Source organism: Moschus berezovskii, chromosome 9, assembly GCF_049115385.1.
Source record: "Moschus berezovskii isolate FMDL1 chromosome 9, NW_MosBer_1.0, whole genome shotgun sequence".
NCBI classification, from domain to species: Eukaryota; Metazoa; Chordata; class Mammalia; order Artiodactyla; family Moschidae; genus Moschus; species Moschus berezovskii.
The window spans coordinates 82,653,015-82,672,260 of NC_142468.1; the positions used below are offsets into that span (position 1 = coordinate 82,653,015).

The 19,246-nt window shown below is 43.2% G+C and overlaps 1 protein-coding gene across 1 annotated transcript in view; it reads left to right on the forward strand.

Moving 5' to 3' along the window:
* SV2C (synaptic vesicle glycoprotein 2C) overlaps positions 1–19,246 on the forward strand; it is a 172,644-nt gene that overhangs the window by 119,821 nt on the left and 33,577 nt on the right. Inside the window, exons 4-5 of the mRNA XM_055436073.2 lie at positions 18,501–18,634; positions 19,081–19,170. Coding sequence (XP_055292048.1) covers positions 18,501–18,634; positions 19,081–19,170 — 224 coding nt within the window. The remainder of the gene's footprint in view (positions 1–18,500; positions 18,635–19,080; positions 19,171–19,246) is intronic.

The window sequence follows — 19,246 nt, forward strand, 5'->3', positions numbered from 1 at the left end:
TACTTTGCATCAGGTGTCCAAAGTACTGGAGTTTCAGAATCAGTTCAGTTCAGTCACTCAGTCATGTCCAGCTCTTTTCCACCTCATGGACTGCAGCATGCCAGGCTTCCCTGGCACCAACTCCTGAAGCTTACTCAAACTTTTGTCCATTGAGTTGGTGATACCATCCAACCATCTCATCCTCTGTCGTCCCCTTCTCCTCCCACCCCCAATCCCTCCCAGCATCAGGGCCTTTTCCAATGAGTCAGCTCTCCATATCAGATGGCCAAAGTACTGGAGTTTCAGCTTCAGCATCAGTCCTTCCAGTGAATATTCAGGACTGATTTCCTTTAGGATGGACTGGTTGGATCTCCTTGCAGTCTAAGGAACTCTCAAGAGTCTTCTCCAACACCACAGTTCAAAAGCATCAATTCTTTGGTGCTCGGCTTTCTTTATAGTCCAACTCTCACATCCATACATGACTACTGGAGAAACCATAGCCTTGACTAGATGGACCTTTGTTGGCAAAGTAATGTCTCTGCTTTTTAATACGCTGTCTAGGTTTGTCATAGCTTTTCTTCCAAGGAGCAAGCATCTTTTAATTTCATGGCTACAGTCACTGTCCACAGTGATTTTGGAGCCCAAAAAAATAGTCTCACTGTTTCCATTGTTTCCCCGTCTATTTGCCATGAAGTGACAGGACCGGATGCCATGATTTTAGTATTTTGAGTTTTGAGCGTTAAGCCAACTTTTTCACTCTCCTCTTTCACTTTCATCAAGAGGCTTTTTTGTTCTTCTTCGCTTTCTGCCATAAACGTGGTGTCATCTGCATATCTGAGGTTATTGATATTTCTCCTGCAATATTGATTCCAGCTTGTGCTTCCTCCAGTCCAGAGTTTCAGTGTTTAGTCATTGGGTATTCAGAACTAATTTCCTTTAGGATTGACTGGTTTGATCTCCTTGCTGTCTAAGGAACTCTAAAAAGTGTTCTCCAGCATCACGTTTGAAAAGCATCAATTCTTTAGCAGTTTGCCTTCTTTATGATCCAACTCACGTCCATACATGACTACTGGGAAAAGCATAGCTTTGTTTATAGGTCCGTCTAGTCAAAGGTTTCTTAGAACACCCTAGAATGGATAAGGGATGCATTTTAGCTCTGAGATTTATGTCTGTTGTGATTTAACATCAGAAACTTTTCCTTCCTTTGTCACCTTTATAAAGTCAGTCTATCAGAGAAACCAAGAGGTATTCTTTTAAATTCTCTTTGGTTTGCCTTTGCAAACTAGACTCTGATAGAAGGAGAGCGGTTTCCACAGAAACTCATTTCCCGGCCAGAATCCTGCCCACTCCTGAATCTTTTTTTAATCTGCCCCTCCCCTAATCCCGCTTTAAAAATGTCACTAAGTTGATCTTTTCAAGACCTTCATAAAACTGACCAACACTGGCCAGTTCACATCTTCACTGTGCCCTCAGAAGGCAAAGGCTTTTATAAAACAGATGTGACCAACAAGTCCTTCCTTGGTATTAAGCTTGTCAGTCTCTAAAATTGTACTTGACCTTCTTCAATCTGCCTCATGCCAAATGAAAATGACTGCCTGACTTCTGAAAACTGTGTGTAATCTTCCTTAATCTCACTCAAAGCACACCTCCACTTTGTTTATCCAGGTCGGTTGTCAGACTTCACAGCACTCCGAGCTCCGGACATCCATGGTGTTTAGAAACCTCCACAGGTGTCCCATCGGCACCAGACTTCGGGAGTCCCTGAGCTAAACAAAGAAATTCCTTGCTCTCTCTACTTATTTATTGTCTTATTAATTAACATATAATTTTATTCAATAATTTTATAATTATTCTTGCCTCTGGGGCGAAATATAGTCTTGTGTGTGTGTGTAAGGCATTTGTGAGGGATATGGTACAAGGTGAAGTCCTCATTGAGGTCACCAAAATCAGAACTATCCCTTCTGTGGTTTGACTTCTAAGAAGCAGTAACTCTGGACTGTGTGGTGATTCATTAAGCAAGCTGTAGCTTGCATTTGATTCATCTAGAGCACTGCCAGAGACCATTCCAGGCATCGTGGTCACTGTCAGAAGGGCAGCAGCCTCAGGAAGTGTCCCTTTGGCATGGAGGAATGACCTGAGCTTCCTCAGTCCCCAGGGTTAGAATTTCTTCTGCAGGAGTTAACTGTGTCCAGGAGAGCTTGACCAAAAGCATGGAAGGAGCTTCAGTACAGAGCATGAGCCCTGCCTGGCCATTGGTCACCTCTGCTGTGAACAGCAAAAGGAATGTTGCCTCTTCAGACGCCGCCAGTTGACATAATGCTAATTTGAATGCTTCCAAATAAGATTAATTTATAAAGTATCTGGTCCTGTGCCGGGAGCTTTGGTACATTACTGATAATGCAGTCTTGCTGCTGTCGTCATCTGACCACTCTTTGTTAAATTGAGGCTATAATTTACATACAAATATTCCTCTTTAAGTGTCCCATTCTATGGATTTTGACATTTGTATACATCGCAGGTGGTTCAGTGCTAAAGAATCCACCTGCCAATGCAGGAGACACGAGATTCAGTTTCGATCCCTGGGTTGGGAAGATCCCCTGGAGTCGGAAATGGCAACCCAGTGCAATATTCTTGCCTGGACAATCCCATGGACAGAGGAGCCTGGTGGGCTACAGTCCACGGGGTCGCAGAGTCATACATGACTGAGCAACTGAGCACAGCAACACAGCATATACCTCCGTGTGTCACCACCACCCAAATCTGGATAAACGCATCCATTTTCAGTCAGTCCCTCCACTCCACATCACAGAGTCAACCACTGTTCAGGTTTCTATAGCCAAAGATTAGTTCTACCTGTTGCTGAATTTCATATAAATAAAGTAGGGGACTTTCTGGCTTCTCTATTTCAGTTTAATGTTGTAAAAGTTCACTTAAAAATTCACATTGTTATATGTATCAGTAGTTCATTCCTTTTTATTGTAAGATGGTATCCCATTGTATAGATGTTCCTCCACTGTCCTGTTCATGAACATTTGAGTTGCCTCCAGTTTTATGTGGGGCTTTTGGTTGGGCGAGTGGGGAAGAGAGGGGTTAATTTTAATTTTCCTAGAGGCCGTTTTCTGACCATTTTTATGCAGGTCATTTTCTAATAATTTTCTGTATTTCTTTTTGGCTGTGTGGGGTCTTTGTTGCTGCTGGAGCCTTTCTCTGGCTGCAGAGCGTGGGTCTCTCGCTGCGGTGGCTCCTCTGGTTGCAGAGCACACACTCTAGGGCACCTGGGCTCCGTAGTTGTAGCTTTCTGGCTCAGTGGTTGTGGCACATGGGCTCAGTGCCTCGCAGTATGTGGGATCCTCCTGGATCAGGAATCGAATCTGTGTCTCCTACATTGGCACATGGATTCTTCACCACCGAGCCACCAGGGAAGCCCTATACAAGTCTTTTGAGCAGCTTCAGCTCTGCTTAGATTGTCATTTCTCTTGGATAAATAGCCAGGTGTAGGATTTCTGGATCACAGGGTGTGTGTGTGTGTGTGTGTGTGTGTGTGTGTGTGTGTGTTAATCCCTCAGTCATGTCCGACTCTGTGACCCCATGGACTGTAGCCCACCAGGCTTCTCTGTCCATGGGGTTCTCCAGGCAAGAATACTAGAGTGGGTTGCCATTCCCTTCTCCAGGGGATCTTCCTGACTCAGGGATCAAACCTGCATCTCCTGCATTGGCAGGCAGATTTTTTACCACTGGTCCGCCAGAAGGCCCCATAGAAGAAAGATGGTTATAACGTTTTTGTGGTAAATAGGCATTTATAAGCTGCAGGTATTATCAGAAAGCATTTGATGGATAATGCTGGCCTCTACCAAGACCCCAAGGGAACAAAACTCTCCTTTGTTCTTACACTGTGCCACCTTTACTTGTTCTTTAGTGTGTGTTTAAAAGTAGGTGAGGAGAAAAAAAATGGCAACCCTTATAGATCAGTTTCATAGCAAAAAAAGAGAGCTTATAACTTAATACCAAAAACTAATGTAAAAACAAAGTGCATTCATAAAAGAATGAGATCTAAAGCCTTCTGAAGTCAGTTTTCAAACCTCTGTTTGAAAACCAGCTTTATAATGTCCTTATTCTCTCTACATTAACTTCGGGTGTTTGCACCACAGATGGGCACAGCGACTACAGCAGGATCTCATCATAGGCACTATTGACATTTGAGCTGGGTAATTCTCCTGGGGTGGAGGAGCTGTCCTGTGCATTGTATGAGATATTAGCCGCATCTCTGGCCCCCACCCACTAGATGCCAGTAGTACCCCTCCTCCAAGCTCATGGTTCAAGACCGTCTCCAGACATTGCCAGATGTCTCCTGAGGTATGAGTACCAGATTTAGCAAATAACAGTGCAACTCGGGTACCTAGTTAATGTGACTTTCATAAACCCACAGACATAGAAAATGAACTTATGCTTACCAAAAAACAGTAAGAGGTGAAGGAGGGATAAATCAGGAGACTAGATGAACATATACACACTCCTATAATATATAGAGAGATAAATTAGGTTAGATTCACATATGCACACTACAAGAATGTATATAAACTGGATAATCGACAAGGACCTACAGGGGACTATATTCAATATTTTGTAATAGCCAATAAGGGAAAAGAATCTGAGAAGAAGAGATACACATTTATGTCTAATTGAATCACTGTGTTGTATACCTGAAGCTAATACAACATTGCAAATCAACTGTACTTGAATTTTTTAAAAGTAAATATCAAATAATTTTGAAATTATTTGAAATGGCAAATAATTTTTCGTATAAGTATGTCCCAAGTGTTGCATGGGACATATTTATACTAAAAAATTTTAGTTCAGATTTGACTGGTGACCTGATTTTATCTGGCTACCCTGGACTGGGGATAGGAGTGGGGCTGGCCGGGAAAACAAGATCATTGATGTATTAAACGAGACAATGTGTGAGGTGCCCAGCACATGGCAAGTGTGCTATAAATATCCCGGAATGTCCTGCAGCCCTGAATGCAGTTCATCTGTGTCCCCCTAGGAGGCTTCAGTAGATCCTCAAAGCTTCCCATCCTTTCCCCACTGTAGTGAGAACGGGTGTGACGTGAGGAGAAGGGGAGCCCACGTGGAATCTGCAGGGGCCAGTGCTCGCGTTCTGGTCAGGGCTGGTGTGACGGCCACTCTGCTGGGGCAGTGGTCTGCTTGTGCTCTAGTGCTCTGTCACCTTGAGTGCCTCTCCTAACAACAGAGAAGGTGACATTGAATAAAAAGCCGCTGCATTCATCCCAGACTCAGTCACTCTGGGTTTGATTTTTGTGGCGCCATAGCCCTAGAAAACCATTCTCTGGGATGCACCAGCGCCATCATTTCCCCTCGGTAGCAGCAAGGAGCTTCTTTCTGGGCCAAGATTAATGACCCAAGCAGTCATCCTTTGCAGAGAGCAAAGGTGAAATGTAACTCTGGGTTGATGCCTGACATTTTGAAACAAAGGGGAAGGGGAAGAAGGGGCAGATGAGGAGAAATAGCATTTATATGTCTCCTGCAGGGTCATAAATCAGGGATGGGTGAGAGTGAATTGGGTTTGTGCCAACAATTGAACTGGTTTCAGTTGCTGTGTTTTATCTTCAAACAATCTGTATAAAACATGCTTTAAGCACATAAGTACCTGAGTTACATATTAGTATATTAACCCTTGAGAGTTTTCTTTTTCCAAAAGAAGTTCAGTTTGTGTGGGGGAATTGTTACGTTTGTCCAGAAGAAAATATATACATTGCCCCAGGGGGAAGCCCTTTCCATCTAGCTGTTGTCAGAATGTAACATCAGAGACTAGGGAAAAAGAAGAGATGCTGGCAAAGTGTACAAACTTTCCCTTATAATATGAATAAGTTCTGAGGATCTAATGTGACCGTAGTTCTGTATGTGCCATAGTGACGAGAGATAATGATTCTGTACTGTGTACTTGAAATGTGCTGGATAGATCTTAAATGTGAGTAAATGTGTATTAACTTGATTATGGTAGTCATTTCACAAGCTGTACATATATCAAATTGTCACGTTGTATACCTTAAATATATACATTATACACCTTAAATATATACATTTTCAACCGTCTACCCATCCCTCAATAAAGCTAGAAAAATGAAAATGGACCACACACTGTACTGTAAAGCAGTTCCAATATATTTAAAAAAACCACCAAGCATGATCTCCTTCCACAAGGAAATTAAGCTAGAAATCAGTTACAAAAGAACAAAACTCCACATATTTGGAAATTAGGCAGTATAGTATTATGTTTCCAAAAAGTCACTTTTGAAGGTATTAGGCAAATTCTCTAATCTTAAAGGAATCAAAGAACAGGCTCTTTATAAATTAATTAAAGAAGCATTGTCAAGTGACTATTCTTTGCCACATTTTGTATAAAAGATGAGTAGGACATGGTCCCTGCCCTCCAGGAACAGACTTAAAACCAATGACCACTCCCTACTGTGACTTTTCTCTGTGTCAGGCACCATGGGACTTCACAGGATCCCAAGATAGCTCAGTGGGGGGAGTGAATACTTTTTAATGTGTCTATAAGAATTTACAAAGGATGGTCCTCTCTACTTGGTTAATAGAAGACTGAGGTTTAAGAGTTCTCCAAATTGACAAGGATGGGGAGGGGTTAAGATTCAAAGATGTTGCACAGCAGGTAGCACAGGATGGAAAGAGGGATTTCGGAGGAATGAGGAGGGAGAGGCGGGCAGGAACCCGGTGTTGGAGGGCCCTGTGGCCACACTGAAGAATCTAGGCTGATGGAGAACCACTGAAAGGTTTTAAGCTGTAAGTGAATTTGTGATTCAGTTTTTCTCGTGGAAAGGTCTTTGGAAGATACATGGAAGTTAGACTAGACTAGGCAGTTTGGAAGCTGATTGAAAGCTCTGTTAAAGAGAGGTGCTATTCAAATAACAAATGCTGATGAGGGAGTGGAGACAATTGTACGCTGCTGATGGGAATGTAAGTTGGTGCAGCCGCTGTGGAAGACAGTATGGCGATTTCTCAAAAAACGGAGAATAGAAGCACTGTATGACCCAGTGGTTCGAGTCCTGGGTATATATCTGAAGAAAACAAAAATGAAAACAAGTATTTTGAAAAGATAGATGCACGCCCAATATACATAGCAGCATTATTTACAACAGACAAGATATAGAAGCAACCTAAATGTTCACCAACAGATGAATTGACACAGAAGATGTTGTATGTGTACACAGTGAAATGCCGCTAAGCCGTAAAAAGTGTTTTCCCGTTTGCAGAGAAAGGCAAATACTACATTATATCACTTATATAGTGAATCTAAAAAGGTAAACAAACTAGTGAATATAACAATATAGAAGCAGACTCAGAGGGAACAAACTAGCGGCTACCAGTGGAGAGAGGGAAGCGGGGAAGGGCCAGGTATGAGGAGAGTTTTAAGAGATACAAACCACTGTGTATAAAATAAATAATCTACAAGGATATATTGTGCAGCAGAGGGAATGTAGACAGTATTTTATGACAACTAAAAATGGAATGTAGCCTTTAAAGATTGTGAATCACAATGCTGTACACCTGAAACATATAATATGGTCCATCAGCTATACCTAATTTAAACAATTACTACATGTTCATAGAAGAAACAAGAGAGGTGATACTAAACTCATGTAACAGCAGGGCATTGCCCGGTCAGAGGAGAAGAAAGCCAAAGCAGTGGATCCAGGCCCTCAGCCCCTGCCGGGCCAGGCAGACCTTGCTGTCGCTGGCCCATGGAGAGGCCCACGGCAGGACTCAGGGCATAACTGTGACAGGCATGCTGCAGTACTGCAGCCATGGACACGGCCCTGCGGACCCATGTCAGCGGCAGGCCAGCCTGTTAGTGTGACCTGGACAGTGGATGAGGGCCTGGACTAAAGCAGGGGTGGAAAGAAAGAGACCGATTTGGGAGAAGTACAGAAAACAGCATCCTGTATCTCAGTGATTGACTCGACACAGGGATGGAGGGAAGTAGAGGCTGGCAGCCACGTTCCTGGTCTGGAAGGCCATGAGGAAGGAAAGCTGAGTGTCTCCACTCGGGCTGGGGCCTTTGATGAACATCTGATGACCGTGAACATCAGGAACTTGAGATGATCAGTAGGCTCTTCTAGGGTGGGATTAAACTGGATACAAGTGAGCGGGATCCAGCTATGGGGCTCATGGAGTGGACCTCTCTCAGAGTCATGTTTCCATCCAGTGTGCCTGGAAGCATGATGTGATGTCCTCTTTCTGAGGTCCCAGGTCACTGTGATCACATGTGTTTCCTAGCCAATGCAAAGGGAATATTTTCAACATAAATGACTGAACTCTAAGGGTCGTTTGAGGCCTGAACCATGAGCTAAGCAGCTGTTTCACTTGTCAAGTGTTAAACGATTTGTTCTGGATGAGAGGCTACAAGGCAACAAACAGGGCTAGAAAAACAGGAGCAGGTAGAGAGGCCAGCAGTTAGTGGAGATGTATGAGGGTGACCTTTGGCACCAGCAACAGAGAACACTCGGGCTGACCTCTGTTGTCATAACACAGGAAATATTACAGCCCCTTCCTCATCCCCAACCAGAGGAGAAAAACTTTTTTCTAAGAATGAGTTCCTTGAGCATTTCTGTGTTCTATTGTTAAATATCTGCTGGAAAGGAAGAGAGAGCTTCTGTTTATCATGAGCAAAATTTTGCTGTCACCATGTGCAAACAACAAAAGGAAATCTTCATCTGAAATAGAATAGGGGCCATGAAGCTGTATGTATGTTTTTCTAATTTTTTAGAAAAAGAATAGTATTATACGGACAAATAATTTGAAAGCAGATTGATTTGCTAATATAGGGAGTAGGTATCACTTTGCCACAAGTTTTCTACCAAGCCTTGGTCACGTGTGTCAGTACAAACTGTGGTTTACAAGTTTGTTTTGTTATGTTCAGTTTTGAAAGTGTTCCAATTCTTACCATGGATCTATACTCAGGAGAGGTTTTCCTGTGACTTCATCTGGTACAGGAACAAGATCTTAGAACCTTAGCCCCCTCATGGACTTTAGACTCTTAGTCCAATTTTCCGACTAACGTAATTCCCAATATTTATTTTTGTTCGCTTTTCAGTTTCCTAAGACAGTGTCTGTTCACAAAATGAATACAGTTGATTTATTATTTGTCCATGAACATCAGCTTATGTAAGAGTTTATGTATCAATATGTCTCTAAACATATACAGTTCCTTTTAAATAAATACTTATGTAAGTAAAATAGAGAAGGAAAGTTAATGTGTGCCTATATGTGCTATAAGATAATAAATATGAAATATAGTCAATGTGTATTTACAGAGTAATGAGCTGCCTTTATATGCATTTATTATATTTATTATATAAGCTTCATTTGTATATGGTCAAGATTTGACTATCCTATAGGCTATTGTGGTGTATATTTTTATGAAAATCTTTGATAAAATTTTAACTGACCTACATTATCATTATACTAGTACTATACTATTGTCTGTCTACAAAGAAAATTCCAAAGGACCTTTGTTTGAAACAGACACATACTCATATCTCCCTCTCTCTCTCTCTCACACACACACACACACACACTGTGCTGTCAGGTTTTTTTAAGCCTTTGGACTTATTTCAGTCAGTGATGCTTGGGAAGCATCACGCTTGAATGAGTCTTACATGGTTTTACCAGGAACTCTTTCTGGAAAGGTCCTCTCATTCTTTCTTTTCATCTTTGGCACACTCACAGCAGATACACCATGAAAAATAAGCCCATGAATTTCTGTGTTACAAAAGCCATCAGGAAGCTTGCTTCTTCAAAAGTGTGCTTAGGATCACAAGCCAGACTCAGGAACCAGGGCCATAATCTAACTTCCTGCTGCTGTTTACCACTGGCTCTGTACATTCTAAATGGTAGGACCAGAACTGGGAAATAGAAACAGAGAAAACTAGCAGGAAAGGTCAGCTTGTTGTATGGGCCAGCTCTTACAGATGGATCCCCTTGGATGTGGAAATCCAGTGGAATTGGCTCTCTCTTCTTAAAGGCATGATTATGTACTGCAGGCGGATCCTAGCCAGGTCTGCGTGCGTGTGTGCGAGATTGCTCTATGCAGCACTGTCGGCAACGTGCCCATGCTATCACTGCTTGAGACGTAACTGGCCTTGGCCCGAGAATTCAAAATCAACCTATAAGTGGTTACAGTTTTACAGATGAAAAGTCTGTAAGTACAGTTTCCTTTCCTACCCAGAGACACCGGGGCACTTCCTCACTGCTCTCCGTGAATGAGCCCTGTGGTGCCAACGCTTGGATGCATCACAGTCACAATTAACGTTAGTTTAGTTCTGAAAATTGTGTGAATGCTAAATAGTGTTGTGGCAGTCATTCTAGTTTCCTCGTCTTCTCTCTTCTCCCATCGGACCTTACATTTCAGAAAAACCAAAGGCTTGCAACTCTGAAAGGTTTTTTCCCCCCTTTTGAGTTAAAAGTAGTACAAGGTGATACAAAACTCAAAAATTAAATAATGCCAAAGCAAAAGGCCCCTAAGTGCTCCCACTCCCTACCTTGAATAGCTATGTAAAGTGGTTGGGTGTCTTTTCCTCCCACTTGTATTCTAGATATAATGATACAGTTTATGTGTATATAAAAGTGAAACCATTACTGTCTACACTGTTTTGAAAAGAACTCACTGAGCAATGTAACTTGGACCATTCCAAAATCAGTTCAGGCAAATCTGCCTCATTCTTTGCCAGTGGTTATATGGTCTTCCAAAACATGGCTGTACCGTCGTTTATTTAACTATTTCCCTCATCCTCACGTTTTCCTGCCTCCACCCACTATTTTTTTAACGAATGAGAAGAAAGTGAAAAATCTTTGCTGATATCGGCCACAAGAACTGTCCAGTTGCACCTGGTTAAATCTTATAACATCACAGATGATGCTAGATGCATGACAGTCTTAAGTTTCTAGCTGAGGACTAATGTTTCATGCTGATTAGATGGTATTTATACTTTAAACCATTGACAGGTTGAGGGGATAACATTTTATTTCTATAAGAATAAAAGCAGAAACTCATCTGATCCTTGTTCACTTCCTGAGCTTATTGACCACTTGACAAAAATGGATTTGGGAGCCACTTTTCCAAAGAGAGCTATAGTTGGCAATGTGCCTTGTGAGTTAACACCACTGTCACATAAATATAGGTGATCTAATTCTAAGCTGTTAAAAAATGATCTGATGTATAATATTTATTTTTATTAACATTAATTGTAATGTTTTAGAACATTGCTGCTACTGCTAAGTCACTTCAGTCGTGTCCGACTCTGTGTGACCCCATAGACGGAAGCCCACCAGGCTCCCCCGTCCCTGGGATTCTCCAGGCAAGAACACTGGAGTGGGTTGCCATTTCCTTCTCCAATGTGTGAAAGTGGAAAGTGAAAAGTGAAAGTGAAGTCGCTCAGTCGTGTCCGACCCTTAGCGACCCCACGGACTGCAGCCTACCAGGCTCCTCCATCCATGGGATCTGTGTTTTATCCCTAAAATCTACCTTCTTACCAAGACTGGATCATTGATCATATAAGATAACTAGAAACCAAATGTGAGTCAACAGAGTAGGTGCCAACTTACCCATGCTCAGGGAGAGAACCCAGAAAAGAACATGAACGCCAGCATTCTTCTCCATGCGCCCCACACTTCTGTCTTGGCACCTTGAAAGATTTCAGACGGTCAGGCAGCTGGGAAGGCAGCTGGTTTCTGCAGTCCCAGAGCACATCAGCTTGAGGCTGGTAAATGGCCTTGATTATCATGCAAGACACAGAACACTCTTATTAGTGCTGCATTGACTAGCGCGGTGCAGTCACTGCTTTCTGTAATACCCTAATTGAGGTCCTTCCTTGCGTGCAATTTCCATTATATATAAATAAATCCCTCAGTATGACATTTTAATAGGTATTTTTAAACAAAGTACAGAGGACAATTAGAACCAGTCTCTGTAAGAATATTTTTTTTTTTTTTGGTAAGACAAAAAAGGCATGGTGCCAACATGAAGAAAAGGATCCACTTTACTAAGTGTGGCTGAATATCCTAAAGCAACAACCACTTTCCCAGTTGCATGTGGTTCATATCACGGTCTGGTCCTGCACTCCACGCTGATGGCTCCCCACTTCCTGATGTCTGTGGTTTGGGCTTTGTGTCCCTTGCAAATGCGAATATAACTCATCTTAAACTGGAGCTGAAGAGGAGGGGTCCTGAGAATTCATGGCTGGGGAGTTATGGCAGCCAGTGTTTCACCCCATCATTCTCTCATTCGTTTTTAATCTTGATAGTGGCATTTTAGTTTTACAAAGCATCTGCAGGCTCATTTCTCAAAACCATCACTCTGTCGATCCCTCACTCAGGCCACAGAAGATCATCCATCAGTCTCCCCGTGCCCCAGCCCAGGGCACATCCAGAAGGGCAAGGAGGGGTGAGCTCCTTTTCTGGGACTCGCACTCGGGTCAAGGGCTCTCCTCCTCTCTCCAAGTCAGAGGGCTGTCATGTAGTAGAAGAGAGTTGGAGGTCGGGCATGGCACAGTTAGTCTTGGCCGGTCTCACCTACTTCTTTGGTACTGATTTGAACTGTTTCTCTCACTTGAATGGTATAAATTTAAGAATTTGCTCTCTGTGTTCACAATCCTAAATCAGACAGGAAATTTGGCAAGGGCTCTTAGGAGAAGACTCCATTGGATTGATACCTCTGTCCCTTCTGTACTCCCTCTACCCATTTTTAGAACCTGTTCTAGCATGAGTCATACTGTTTATCATGTCTGTTAACACATCTGCCCCCTCTTTTGGACTCTGACTCATTGAGGGCAGGGATTAAGTGTTAGCCTCCACGTCTCAGCACTGTGACTGGCACAGAGAGGCACTCAATAAAAGTATGACTGAATGAACAGAGAGTAAAGTAAGGTATCACTAGACGTCAGGGGGCTGCAAATTAAAACCACGATGAGATACCACTGCACACATATAGAACGGCCCAAACTTACCCTCCCCACAAAGAAGTGGTAGGAAGTGTGTGGAGCAGCTGGAACTCTCATACACTAGTGGTTCAGTTCGCCTCAGTCGCTCAGTCGTGTCCGACTCTTTGCAACCCCATGAATCGCAGCACACCAGGCCTCCCTGTCCATCACCAGCTCCTGGAGTTCACTCAAACTCATGTCCATCGAGTCGGTGATGCACCCAACCATCTCATTCTCTGTCGTCTCCTTCTCCTCCTGCCCTCAATCTTTCCCAGCATCAGGGTCTTTTCTAATGAGTCAGCTCTTGGCATCAGGTGGCCAAAGTATTGGAGTCTCAGCTTCAGCATCAGTCCTTCCAATGAACATCCAGGACTGAATTCCTTTAGGATGGACTGGTTGGATCTCCTTGCAGTCCAAGGGACTCTCAAGAGTCTTCTCCAACACCACAGTTCAAAAGCATCAACACTAGTGGTCGGAGGGCTAAATGGTACAGCCACTGTGGAAAATAGTTTGGCAATTTCTTATAAAGCTAAACTAATTAAATGACTTAATTTGCCTACTCTTAGATATTTACCCAAGAGAAAGGGAAATCTTTGGAACACACAAAAACCCATCTGAAATATTTATAACAGCTTTATTTATAATCCCCTAAAAATGGAGAAATTCCAATTGTCCTTCAGTTGGTGAGTGGGCAAACAAAATATTCATACAATGAAATGTTACTGTGCAATGAAAAGGAGCAAGCTATTAATATTAGCAATGGTCTGCACAGATGCCTTATGCTAAGTATGAGAAGAAAGATTTTAAAAGATGCATATAATATAAATCCATTTATATGACATTGTGCAAAATTATAGGGATGGAGGACAGACCAGTGATTGCCAGGGGTTAGGCTTTGAGGAGGGGTTGACTCCAAAGGTATGACCTAAATCAAATCCCTAACGATTATACAGTGGAAGTGAGAAATAGCTTTAAGGGACTAGATCTGATAGACAGAGTACGTGATGAACTAAGGACAGAGGTTTGTGGCATTGTACAGGAGACAAGGATCAAGACCATCCCCAAGAAAAACAAATGCAAAAAAGCAAAATGGCTGCCTGAGGAGGCCTTACAAATAGCTGTGAAAAGAAGAGAAGTGAAAATCAAAGGAGAAAAGGAAAGATATGCCCATTTGAATGCAGAGTTCCAAAGAATAGCAAGGAGAGATAAGAAAGCCTTCATCAGCGATCAATGCAAAGAAATAGAGGAAAACAATAGAATGGGAAAGACTAGAGATCTCTTCAAGAATATTAGAGATACCAAGGGAACATTTCATGCAAAGATGGGCTCAATAAAGGACAGAAATGATATGGACCTAACAGAAGCAGAAGATATTAAGAAGAGATGGCAAGAATACACAGAAGAACTGTACAAAAAAGTTCTTCACGACCAAGATAATCACGAAGGTGTGATCACTCACACTCACCTAGAGCCAGACATCCTAGAATGTGAAGTCAGATGGGCCTTAGGAAGCATTGCTACAAACAAAGCTAGTGGAGGTGAGGGAATCCCAGTTGAGCTATTTCAAATCCTGAAAGATGATGCTGTGAAAGTGCTGCACTCAATATGTCAGCAAATTTGGAAAACTCTGCAGTGGCCACAGGACTGGAAAAGGTCAGTTTTCATTCCAATCCCAAGGAAAGGCAATGCCAAAGAATGTTCAAACTACCACACAGGTGCACTCATCTCACACGCTAGTAAAGTCATGCTCAAAATTCCCCAAACCAGGCTTCAGCAATTCGTGAACTGTAAACTTCCAGATGTTCAAGTTGGTTTTAGAAAAGGCAGAGGAACCAGATATCAAATTGTCAACATCTGCTGGATCATGAAAAAAGCAAGAGACTTCCAGAAAAACATCTATTTCTGCTTTATTGTCTGTGCCAAAGTCTTTGACTGTGTGGATCACAATAAACTGTGGAAAATTCTGAAAGAGATGGGAATACCAGACCACCTGACCTGCCTCTTGAGAAACCTGTATGCAGGTCAGGAAGCAGCAATTAGAACTGGACATGGAACAACAGACTGGTTCCAAATAGGAAAAGGAGTACATCAAGGCTGTATATTGTCACCCTGCTTATTTAACTTATATGCAGAGTACATCATGAGAAACGCTGGGCTGGAGGAAGCACAAGCTGGAATCAAGATTGCTGGGAGAAGTATCAATAACCTCAGATATGCAGATGACACCACCCTTATGGCGAAAGTGAAGAGGAACTAAAGAGCCTCTTGATAAAAGTGAAAGAGGAGAGTGAAAAAGTTGGCTTAAAACTCAACATTCAGAAAACAAAGATCATGGCATCCAGCCCCATCACTTCATGGGAAATAGATGGGGAAACAGTGGAAAAAGTCAGTGGCTGACTTTATTTTTCTGGGCTCCAAAATGACTGCAGATAGTGACTGCAGCCATGAAATTAAAAGATGCTTGCTCCTTGAAAGGAAAGTTAAGACCAACCTAGACAGCATATTAGAAAGCAGAGATATTACTTTGTCAACAAAGGTCTGCCTAGTCAAGGCTATGGTTTTTCCAGTAGTCACGTATGGATGTGAGATAGACTATAAAGAAAGCTGATCGCCGAAGAATTATGCTTTTGAACTGTGGTGTTGAATAAGACTCTTGAGAGTCCCTTGGACTGCAAGGAGATCCAGCCAGTCCATTCTAAAGGAGATCAGTGCTGGATATTCATTGGAAGGACTGATGTTGAAGCTGAAACTCCAATAGTTTGGCCACCTGCTTCAGAGAGCTGACTCATTTGAAAAGACCTGATGCTGGGAAAGATTGAGAGCAGGAGGAGAAGGGGGCGACAGAGGAGGAGATGGCTGGATGGCATCACTAACTCGATGGACATGAGTTTGGGTGGACTCCGGGAGTTGGTGATGGACAAGAAGGCCTGGCGTGCTGCGGTTCATGGGGTCGCAAAGAGTCGGACACGACTTAGAAACTGAACTGAACTGACTCCAAGGGACAGCAGGAAGGAATGTTTTGGGGTGATGGAACAGTTTGTATCCTGATTATGATGATGGGTACATGACGCTGGCATTTATCATACAGAACAATGTAGTTTAAAAACTATGAATGAATTTTACTGGATACAAACTGCAAATTTAACTGAAAAAGTAAATCAGGTTTGTGTTTTTGTTCAGTGCAGATTCAGAAAAAAATATTCAAAGGAAAACCTGAGTAATGTCTTAGTATCCTGCAGTGATTCTGTAAATGTTCATGTATACCTTCAGACACACAAAAGGGTATACATGTGCATGTGTGTGTATGTGTGTATGTATGTGCATTTGTTTAACAAATATTTAAAGAATACTTCCTATGAGCCAGGGCTTGCTAAAAGCACTGGAGAGATATTGATGAACAACAAAAGCAGAATTTCTGCTTTCATGATGTGGAAAGGGATAGACAGTAAATAAACAAATCAGTGAATACACAGCTTTACATACTACTAAGTGCTGTAGAGACAATAAGACAGGCCTTGAGGATAAAAGTGGAATTGAGGGTTGGAGCCTTTCTGAAGAAATGACCTTAAACTGAGACCTGGAAAGTACAAAGGAGGCATCCACGTGTGCAAATGCTCAGAGCAGTTCAGGCATAGAAAATGTCAATGCAAAGACCCTGAGGGGACTCCATTGAGGACAAGAAATACCGAACAGTCTCTCACTTCAACACTCTCAGAAAGACTGGCTGACGTACAGCCACCATCCTTTCAATGCAAGGCTGGGCTTCCTGGGAAATAAGGCAAAGCCCTTAAAATGGAACTAAGCTTTGTGCATTTAAAGAGCTGGCAGCATGTTGGTGAGATGGACCAAGGGAGTGAGGTAGCCAGCAGCAGGTGAGCTCAGAGACATAGGTGGGGCCCCATTTCTGTCGGCTCCAGCACTTTTGAAAAAGAATTCCTTTACATGAAGCTCTCAGATCTAATGTGAAGTGAACATGGTATGTTTTCTTAGTTCCATCATAGAATTTCCTTTGTATTTTGGATATTTGAGACGTTTGAACTTCTGCTACAGAAAACATTGAGAGGAGACATCCCCTCCCACAGTTTACGATGTAGTTAATTTAGCAGTCCACAGAGTCCTCGTGTATTAAATTCCCAGAAAATGCTCATGAATCTAAGGCTGATGTCACATGCATTGGTGTTTATATCATTTATCAACAAATTCCATGTTTAAGAGTGAGCACAGACATGAGGACATGTGTGGTATAAGGTTCTACCTCAAACCCCGGTGGAGAAGGTTCTGGTGTATAACTTCAGCTGCCTGGCCTTGAGGAACTCATCTCACCTTCAGAATCTCACTTGGCCCCTGGGCACAGTGAATAATTACACTGCTCTCCTGGGGATGGAATGTAGACTATCTGACTTTTGCTCACAGCAGCCTTCTAAATACTAAGCATTGCAAAAATTAGAATTTTTCCTCAGCATAATTCATCTCTGCCTCCATAAATCTCTTCTCTGTTTTCAATTAGATTTGATACGCTTCATTATTTCTCCTTTAGAAACATGGTGGAATTTTGCTTCCATTTTATATTCATCCAAATATTGGTTTTCTTTTAGTTCTTGAAGAGATTTCTGTTGGTATCCCATTTGCTTATTTCCATTATATTATAATAAAAAGCTAGTAATTTAGAATTCTCTTGATCTAGTGTATGGCATACGTGTGTGGAAGCATTGGCAAATGCCAGTTCTTAATCATTGTGCCGGTCAGGGTGCTGGCAGGAAACCAGTGACCCCCTCAGCAGGAGTCACTGAATAGAGCTGTGTGGGAACGGTTAAGAGAAACCCACATGGAATAATAAAGCACCGTGGAGCAAGTAACAGAAGGGCCTCCTGTACTCACTCACGCCTCAGAGGTCAGGAGCAGAGTGGGATTGCCAGAACCTGACAAGGGATGCGGTTCCACGAGAAGGTTCCCAGGGATGAGCACACCCGCTGTCAAACCTCCGTGCAACCAGGGGGAGGGGAGAAGGGAAGTAGGGGAATAAGTGTCCCGAACCCTAATCCCACCCTCTGTCCTCCTGCCAGTGCTTCCTTTGTTCAAACCCAACTGGAAGCCGGTGGACAAGGCAGCCAGTTGGTGTGGTCCACGGAGGGCCGTTTCCTGGCTCACAGCAGAGACAAGGGCCCAGGGTAAGCTGAAGGAGCAGACAGGGGATACCCAGCCCAGGAGTCTGCTGGGGAAAGCACTGTCCCAAATTCATCTACCTTGGTAACCACTTTGCAGTTTGCTTGTCCAAAAATATACACGCACCTCCATCCCCAGCCCCAGCCGGCTTTGACTGCAAGCACCTTTCTTCTCAGCACTGTTACTGGCCATCTTCAAGGTGAGCTGGTCGCTGTGGCTGCTGCCCAGGTCAGCTCATTCTTCTGGGGGTGGTGAGGTGTGGCCTGTGATCAGCCACAGGTGTGGACACTCGGTGACGCGGGGCCCTCGCCCTCCCTCAGCCCGCCCGTCTCCCTTCCGCAGGCTGGAGCTTCAGCATGGGGTCAGCCTACCAGTTCCACAGTTGGCGTGTGTTTGTCATCGCCTGCGCGCTCCCCTGTGTCTCCTCCGTGGTGGCCCTCACCTTCATGCCTGAAAGCCCACGGTTCTTGCTGGAGGTAACGTTCATCATCACAAGTCCTCAAGGAAGCCATAGACATTGAAACAATTTCCTTTAAATCCTGGGAGAGTATGTTTGCCTCTTCAGGAGGTACATTTTTCCTTCCTACTACAGAACTAGGGAGGGTTTGGTTTCATGGAGATGTACTTTCAACAACCAGCGTGTGAAAAGGCTGCCTCATGGCCTGAAAGCACTAATGTTCCTCCTCAAGGAAGTGGGTTCCCTCAGTGAAGAAAACACGCCTTATTGTTTTAATGAAACACTATTCCTTGAGCTGCTGCTGCACTCAGGATTTCCAGGTAGTCTGTGTTTCCAGTGGGATGAACCCGAACCATTTGCACTGTTGCACCCCATGGAGTCTGACAATATCACATGGTTATTGGAAAATCGGGGAGCATGTGTGTTTCACCTCCTGGCCATTCACTGTCCACTCGTATTTCTCAGGTTGGAAAACATGATGAAGCCTGGATGATTCTGAAGTTAATTCACGACACAAACATGAGAGCACGGGGTCAGCCTGAGAAGGTCTTCACAGTGAGTACTGCTTCTCAGTGAATCCTCTATGCCAGAGGCCGGGGAAACTTTTCGGAAAAGGCCTGGTCGCAAATTC